We start from the raw sequence: 9,183 nt of genomic DNA, 5'->3' as shown, positions 1-9,183 counted from the left end.
GAAAATTATGTGCGTGTCCTACTAAAGAATGATTGTGCTAAGCAAAGAAAGAGAACACCATCATTAAATAGCTAGTTGAGATTTGATTTTGGTTTGGAAAGTAGAAATTCACTGGAGAATTCTCAGGGAAGTGTGTGCTACATTAACTGGGCACTTGGAAACACAATAACCTCTCAGTAAATGATAGTCATTGGTAATGACTGAGGGTTCACCACGTCCTGGGCACTGTTTTAATAACCCCGTGACATGATAACTATAGTATAGGCACTATGATTCCCACTTTATAGATGAGAAGACTGAGGCACAGGGGATGTATGGATTTTGTCTAAGTTTGTAAAATAAGCTCAGAGCCAGAATTCAAACCCACCCAGAGTGGCTCCAGGATGCCAGTCTGGATAACCTCTCTTACACTCTATTGTCACCAGCTTGGCGTATGGGTCTCTTTCCCTGGGTCCCTTTTCATTTTCATGTTTTTTCTTTTCTTTTTTTTTTTGGGAGGGGGGTGTAGTTCTAAGAAAAGAAGGGACTATCCTTTTTCATGTAATACAGCTTTTCCTCTCCTGTTCAGATAGCAGCCCCAGCTCCAGGTGGAAAGGACGGCTTACTCATCAAGGGGGTTACAGTGTCCGCAGTCTGTACTGAGTCAGAGTGTCTGAGAGAAGTAAGGAGACTCTAGCCCAGTGTCAAAAGGGGAAATAAACGGCCTTCTCCCCTCTCCAAATGCCCTCAAAGGGCTCTAGAGCAGGTTAGCTGGAATGATTGCCTTGCAGCAGGTTGAAGAAACATTTTTATTGAGGATAATTAGACAGAGATAACTACTGTCCACCCCTGTTCTCTCTTTCTCTCTCCTCTCTCTCTCTCTCACACACACACACAGAGTACATGATAATCATATATGTTTGATTGTTCATATTTCAGCCATTAATAAATTGATACTTGCTAGCATTGTGGTCACATGGAACAAATGAAAATGATTACAGCTTGATATGGTTTGGATCTGTGTCCCCTCCTAAATCTCATGTCGAATTGTACCCCCAATGTTGGAGGTGGGGCCTGGTGGGAGGTGATTGGATCATGGGGGTGGATTTCCCCTTTGGTGATAGTAAGTTCTCGTGAGGTCTAGTCATTTAAAAGTGTGTGGCACCTCTCTGCCTCTCTCTCTCAGTCCTGCTCTTGCCATATAAGATGCCTGCTCCCACTTTGCCTTCTGCCATGAGTAAAAGCTCCCTGAGGACTTTCCAGAAGCAGAAGCTGCTATATCTCCCGGAGTGACCCTGAACCTCCCCAGAAGCAGAAGCCCTAAACTTCCTGTAGTGAAGCCTGTGAAACTGTGAGCCAACTAAACCTCTTTTCTTCATAAATTACCCAGTCTCAGGCATTTATTGATAAATTACCCAGTTCAGGCATTTATTGATAGTGCAAGAATGGACTAATACACAGCTTGAATATTTCTGCCCTTTTTGCACAAGAAATAAGAGAAGTAATAGTCTAGGACACGTAGCAGGACTTCTTTCACCTCTGGTGTCAAACCACCCTATAAGAAATGTTTAGAAATACACCTGTGGAAATGTAAGTTATATGTTGTAGTTATTCAAGTCAAAAAGACTGATGTGTAAGAAGTGTGCCAGATGTGTTCATACTAATGAAAGCAGTCTCTCCCTGTAGTAAAGATTGGAAGGCTTTTTCCAATCTTTTTGCTTTTTCCAATGTTCATGTGCTTTTTCCAATGTTCTTGCCCAGAGCTAATCAAATTTTCTTTGAAATAAGAGAAAAAAATGGTGAATGTTTGAGCTGATGGATATCTTAATTACCCTAATTTGATCATTACACATTTTATGCACATATCAAAACATCACACGTACTCCATAAATATGTGCAATTACTGTGATTCAATTTAAAAAATCTAAAAACAAAAATCTTTTTTATTCTTCTTATTTTTGTTTGAGACTCTTGCTAGGTTGCCAGGCTGGAGTGCAGTGGTGCGATCTTGGCTCACTGCAACCTCTGCCTCCTGGGTTCAAGCAATTCTCCTGCCTCAGCCTCCCAAGTAGCTGGGACTACAGGTGTTCACCACCATACCCAGCTAATTTTTGTATTTTTAGTAGAGATGAGGTTTCACCATGTTGTCCAGGATGGTCTTGATCTCTTGATCTTGTGATCTGCCTGCCTTGGTCTCCCAAAGTACTGGGATTATAGGCATGAGCCACCACTCCTGGCCTTCTTTGAAATATTTTATAAAGCCTGATTAATATAATTTCCAAGTGATCTTCATTGGTAACAGATCATTGCCCTTTTAAGATAAATTTTATTTCTTTAATAGGAAGAAATAATCAGGAATTGATATTAAACAAAAATATGGGTGACAAAAGTGATAAGACTTTTGGTGAAACACAGGGTGTGGCTATAATTAAATCAAATTTAATTGTGTAAACTCATTGCTTAGAAGGCAGTTTCCAAAAAGTGAATAAGACATGAACAGCAAAAATTGTGGGGAAGTGTGGCAGCATTGAGTCTGTAACCCCTTGAGGTGGCCACTTGACCAAAAAGCAATTTTTTTGTGTGTCTGAATTATTTCAAGGGTGTTTATAAGACTCAGTTTTGCGTATATATCACATACACATAAGCAATAGTTCAGTATAATGCAGATTTTATAATAGGAAAATGAATGTATTAAAATTGATAAAAGAAAAGTCAAATGAAGTCAGCAACTCTGGTTTAGATAAAATTTTACTATGAAGTTCTGTCTTTCTATTTTGTTCCTCATGTATAATCCTTTGGCTTTAAGGATATTTCGAATGAGTGAGAGTAATACAAGGTTACTCTGAGTAGAAAATAAATTACGGAGAGTTCTCTTAATATTAAGCTTAATATATGAGTAGCAAGTCTTTTTTTCTCATAGCATGGGGGAGAAAAGAGCATACTTTAGGCATTTCTAGTAAGATTTCACTTTTTAAATTGCTACTAGATCGGAAACTTCAGAGGTTTATTCTATAGTTTTGAATCCTAATTGAAAGGTTCACATTTTATGCTTGTTACTCCTGTGTTTGGTTTTGGTAAATGGTGTTTGTTTTCCAAGTGACATGGCAGAAGGGAAAGCTCTGGACTAGGAACCAACAGATGAGGGTGAAGTCCTTTCTATAGGTTTGTTATTGCTAGATTTGTGATGTTGAACAAGTTCCTCTGTCTATCTTGTCCTCAGTGTTCACATCATTAAAATGAAAGTAATGAACTACAAGATGTCTAAAACTCCACTTAGTTCTAATCTTCAGTGACTTGGTCATCTAAAGTTATAAATTAGGTGTTTGAGGTTTTTAATAGCACAGATATCCTAAGACATTGACATCTGATTTTCAAGAAAAGAGCCAGCTCCATAATTCCATTTTTTTTCCCATTAATGTTTAAGCTGGGAGACAGAATGACCTAGCCAAGCACTCACACAATCATTATTCTTATGATGAAGCAACTTAACAATCAGCTTGTGTGTTTCTTGGTTGACATACACAGGAATTATCATCATTACATGCTTAGTATACTGTTTAATTGATGAACTGTAGTATTTATGGAGTGGTACATTTTGCAATACTCCCTTTTTTGATGATTTTAAACTACAGAGCCATTATGGAAAGTCAGCTCTCTTCTGTATGTATAACTAATTGACTTTGAATTTCTGTGCAGATCAACTTAATTACAAACATTTTACAGTGGACTAGAGCAATTCAGAACAAAGAATCCTTCAGTATATTCACGGTCATGACGTTGTTAACTGTTTATATTTTTTGTTAGATTTCAAAAATACTGTATATAAAACCTTGTTAGCAATCCCTAAGTTCCTAACTCCTCACCCAGGGCTCTTTTACTATATTGCAAAACTACAAAAATAAAGTAAAATAGTTGCTGAGAGTAACTCAATACAACTCTTCAGATTGCCAGAAAACCTTTGTAAATTCAGACATCATGGTACATAAATCTAACTGTTCCTACTTCTAGTTTAAATGTATTTCAGGGACTGAGCACTGACGTTTCTGCATTGTGTATCAATACGCAGCTTCCCAAAGGTAACTTTAGTGATTAAACATTAAAGCTAGCTTTGCATATACACTTTTCATTGAATATTTTAGACTGAGCACATTTAGGAGGATGGCAATGTCTCCTGAAAATATGGAGTAATCCTTGGTAATGTGCACCACAATTCAAATTCAAGAATAAAGGAGGGGACGTTTAACTGGGATTCACCTTGGGATAGAAAGCTCATAGCAAAAAGGCTCTTTAGTAAGATAATTCATACTTTTAAACTGCAAATTGTACGTGAAGGTGGAATTTATGGTCCTAGCAAGCATCAAGGAAAGCTTATCAAACTGAATTGCAGTTGTTCATGGCCAGCTAACCCTGGGGGAAATGGAAATGCACTTTGGTATTCTTAAACGTAAGTGTCAAAGCCTCTCAAATTTCAAGTGGCTTTCAGAGAATTTTTGAAGCTTTAGAGGTTTTCAGTTAAGCAAGTTCTTTTACTATTGTAGAGGTGTGGAATGAATTCCTAGAAACAAGTGTATGTTTAATTTATATTTTGCTTTGAAAATGTAAAAATATATTTACAAATACACATACAAGGATATATTTATTTATTATACCCGTATCGATCACCTCTGCATCTTCCAAAATGGCCATGAGTAGATTTTGGGTAAGGACAAGGAAAAAAGACAAGAAAAGGAAATGAAACAGGAATGGAGAAGGCAGACTGGAGGAGGAAGGAATGCTATGAATTCAACTTTATATGCTTAGCAAATAGTTTGTATAAACTGTTTTTGTCTTTAATAAGTTTCCTTTATATTTCTCTATGAGACATTACTATTAAAAATGATATGATGATGAGCTCTGACTATTCTTGTTTCAGTACAAATCACCAGATAAAGATTTTTTTTTTCCATTTATTTTTTTCTTCCCAGGAAAGTAAATCCCCTTTTAGTTGGCAGGAATCTATTGTTAGTTTTCCTTCTCTAAAATAGAGCCCTCTTGGCACATCCAGTAGAGAACTGCAAGGCAGACAGACTTCGGCATGTTTCATGTTGGTGAATGCAGAAGTTAGCCCACTGGCTTCAATAGTTGAGAACTCCACTTTCTCCCTTCATGACTGCATGTGTGCCATCCTGAAGCTGTGCACTTGGATAAAAATGAGGGATGACCTGTCCAAATGGGAACGGACCATTCTTTCATTCAGTGTATAGTTCAGAGTTTGAGTTCAATTAGACACAGTTTTTGTGAAGAAAAGTGTACCGGCCATTCTTTGCTGGGCTATGCTGCAAGAACAAGTGACCCTCAAATCTCAGTGTTTTGTAAGAATAAAGCTAATATTTTCCTCATCTTTCATGATGGCTCTCCATCAGTTGTGACTTTGGCCCTCATCCTTTTCACTTTGGAATCCAGATTGACAGTATACCTCCATCTGGGGATGTGGTGTGCCTTGTGTCAGAAGGGAAATCATGGGATCTCACCACGGCTCTCAAACCTTCCATGCATGTCATTTCCACTCCCATGTCATTTGCCAAATGAAATCACATGGCCAAGACTGATAACAGGGTAAAATTCTCCTAAATGGAAAGACAGTGGATATATTGAAAAACGATACAATCTATTAGAGGAAGTAAGAAACACAATTGTTTAATATCTTGTTCTCTGCTGGAGGACTACAATGCCAGCTTGACCCAAGTCTTGCCAGTCTTTCTCATAATTTATAGCTTTATCTTTGTGACAACAAAACAGAAAAAATGAGGAGCAAGATTTGTGGGAAAATATTTTCTTGGCACTCAGGGTATCAAATACAGTTCAAAAAAGAGGTGTTATGAAGAGACCTTCAGATTATATATAACCAAAAGACTATCTCTTCCAGGAAGCCTTCCTGTATTGACCCAATAGTATACTACTTACTAATAAATAGTATATTGCTTACCATAAAAAGAATTGTCTTTTTATGACACTCCCCCTCGACTGCCCTTACTCCATCAATGAGCTGTTCATCTTGTGCTGATATGAAATGATGAATACAGATTTTGCTGGTTTTTTTTTTTTTCTTTAATTGGTTTGGAAGATATCTAAGAGTAGAGGTTACAATGGAGTAGAATAAAAGTCATTGCCTAACTTTGAAGTTCTTTAAAATTATGCCAAATACTGACTTGGTTATTCTATTCACTTCTCAGAATGAGAAGATAATTTGGTTTCAAGACCTTTTATCACTTATCTTCCCTCTCTCCAAGATATAGTGGAAAGCATGGACAACATTCATTCATTCATTCATTCACTCAACAAAATATTGAGTGCCACTATGTTTCATGCACTAAGCCAGGTGCTGAGCTGTGTTACTAGGTGCTGAAAGTTTTTGCCCTCATGGAGCTTACCTTTTAGTGACAGTGACCCATGTAAATTAAATAATCACACAAGCATATTGGTATAAACCATGATCAACACCAGGAGAAAAACTTACAGTGCTCTAAGAACATATAGGAGATCTGACTTCTTTTGTGTCTCTGTAAAGACTTCTCTGGAAAAATGACAGTTGAGCTGAGATCTCAAGGCAGAGTGGCAGCTGACTATATAAAAGAATAAAGGGAAGATAATTCAAAGGAGGTACAAGGCATGTTCAGAGACCCTGAGGTGGGAGGAACAGAAAGAAAGGCCAATTGGGTAGGAGCATAAAAAGCAAAGGTGCCCACAATATGAGAAGCAGGTTGGGTTAGCGTACTCAAGGCCTTGTATGCCATGTCAAGGGTTTGGGTCTTCCTCTTCTGAAAGATTTTTAGAAGAGAATGACGTGAAAAAATTTGAATTTTTAGATGTCACTCTGGTTGTCATGTGAAATGGATTAGAGAGCAGCAAGTGGATGGCAGGATACCAACAAAAGTCTTTTGCAGTAGTAGCAATAAGGATTTCTGCTGAGTGCAAAATTGGCATATGAAAGTTGGATGGCACACAACTGATATTCTGGATCTCGTTTATTCTAACAATTAATTAAAAAAAAATTAGACCCCAATCTAGTAGCAGATTTTAAAAAATCAAATTTAAATTGGCCCATGGTTTATGATTTATGAGACTGTTCAAAACAAATCTCTGAAATAAATAATTTCACCTACACCGAAAGTATAGGTCTATGACTCTAATGATCATGACAGATGGGCTTCAGAGAATCCACGAAGCCTCTGAAATTCCATGAAGATAATGAGTGCTTATGTTTATGTGTTTTTCTAGGAAGGAGATCTGTACATTTTTATCGGATTCATGATCCTTTAAAAGTTAAGATCCACTGATTTACATAATCACTTGACCAATTATAGTTGCTCCATTACCAGAATGCAGTTCTGGGTAATACATCTCAAATTGGTGGAAAAGGTTAGCTGACTTCCAAAGGTTTGGGCTCCTGTTTCCTCGGGAAGAGTGGTTGCTGGTAAGTGTAGCCCAGCCATAGACTGTATTTCCTGGTCCTTGTGTTCTATGGAAGGTCATGTGACCACTTCTGACCAATAGAATGTATGCAGCTATTTTGATTGGCACTTGCATGTAAAGTTGGGTATGTGTCTGATATGACTTTTTCCATAATTTTGCCACCTTCTCTAGTGACCTTGGAGACCACATTGTAAAAATGGCAGCATCACAAGATGAAAGAATTACTGATTCATGAGTCATGCAGGCAGCCAGGAGAGCTGTCCAGCTATGAACACCTGCACTGGATTTTAGTGATTAAGAAATAAGTTTTATTCTCTTACGCAATTGAAATTTATGGTTATTTGTTAGAGCAGTTAACTACCCTGGCACACAAAAATAATACCTCACACAGGAAGACAGCAAAATGGGTGTATTAGACAGGGAAAATTCCTCTTTGGATGTCTTCCTGAAACCAAGGAACAACACTGCCTTGCAGGTCATAGTTTCTTTGTATTGTTTTTGCAATGTGTAATTTACTCTGAGTCCAAATTTCTCACAAATTCTGAGCTTGGTTGCGTGAGAGAATGATGACCATAGACAGCTAATGTAAACAGCTTTTAATCACATAAGAACACTTTAAATAAGGTCATAGAGAGACATGTTTTAAGTGAGTGAAGATATTCATTCATTCATTTATGTAATAGATTTTTAAAAATTGAGTTTCCTTTATACATACATATATATACACACACACATGTATATACACACACATACACACACATATATATATATATATATATATTTTGAGATGGAATCTTGCTTTGTCACCAAGGCTGGAGTGCAGTGGCACAATCTCAGTTCACTGCAACCTCCGCCTCCCAGGTTCAAGTGATTCTTCTGCCTCAGCCTCCTGAGTAGCTGGGACTACAGGTGCGCGCCACCATGCTGGATAATTTTTTTTTTTTTTTTTTTTTGAGTAGAGGTGGGGTTTTGCCATATTGGCCAGGCTGGTCTCAAACTCCTGACCTCATGATTCGCCCAACTTGGCCTCCCAACATGCTGGGGTTGCAGGAGTGAGCCACCGTGCCCGGCCCTACATTAATATCTTTTAAACTATACCTAGGACTTTTGTTTGAACTAGGTATGGTAAGGTGATAAACACATAGACAACTTCCTTGAAAGAAGAGTTTGTTGTTTATAGTTCCCAAGAGAATGGAGCATGTGCGGAAGCACCAGGATTGCTTTGAGGGCAGAAAGATTGAGGGGAAAGCTTAGGCAACAGCTTTTATTCAGGGTTTTATGGGAAGGAATGGGAGAGGCAGGGTAGGCAGCTGAGCTGAAGTTTCGGATTGAAGAGTCTGGACCCTTTGGACAGGCTCTGAGCCACAAGAGTGGCCTCTAATTGTCCAGTACCTGGCTCTGGGTGACTTAGAGCAGGAGGATAATGTTCTGTGCTGGAGGAGCCTGATAAAAGGACAAGATGAGGGTATAGAGCCTGGATTTGTTGTCTTGCGTATAAAAGGTGTGTTCTAAGCCAAGTTGTTTAGTATCTCTAGGCATTAGCCAACTCTGGGAGGGTCAGTCCATCCCTGGTCTGCAAGATGCCCCAAGATGTCAAAGCATCATGAACTATAGAAAATAAAAAACACGATTAATAGATAATGTACCAGACCTAAGCACAAAATGAGACACTAGGTTCTATGTAAATCAGATTGACCAAATTGTTACAAAGACACAGATCTACCCAACATTCAATAGCTTTTTACCCTATTA

General features: G+C 38.1%; 1 protein-coding gene across 1 annotated transcript; it reads right to left on the bottom strand.

The window, feature by feature from the left end:
• Positions 1 to 2,177: 2,177 nt before the first annotated feature.
• On the bottom strand, positions 2,178 to 8,172 carry LOC110740736. Its single transcript, XM_031650662.1, has 4 exons — positions 7,335 to 8,172; positions 6,476 to 6,581; positions 5,945 to 6,086; positions 2,178 to 5,585 (listed from the first exon to the last, which is right to left on the bottom strand). The coding sequence occupies exons 1-4, from the start codon at positions 7,669 to 7,671 to the stop codon at positions 5,550 to 5,552; spliced, it is 621 nt and encodes a 206-aa protein (XP_031506522.1). The 5' UTR covers positions 7,672 to 8,172; the 3' UTR covers positions 2,178 to 5,549.
• Positions 8,173 to 9,183: the final 1,011 nt, after the last annotated feature.

Source organism: Papio anubis, chromosome 9, assembly GCF_008728515.1.
Source record: "Papio anubis isolate 15944 chromosome 9, Panubis1.0, whole genome shotgun sequence".
Lineage (NCBI taxonomy): Eukaryota > Metazoa > Chordata > Mammalia > Primates > Cercopithecidae > Papio > Papio anubis.
Note: the sequence above shows the minus strand (reverse complement) of the source record. Positions and strands in the feature narration are given on the sequence as shown.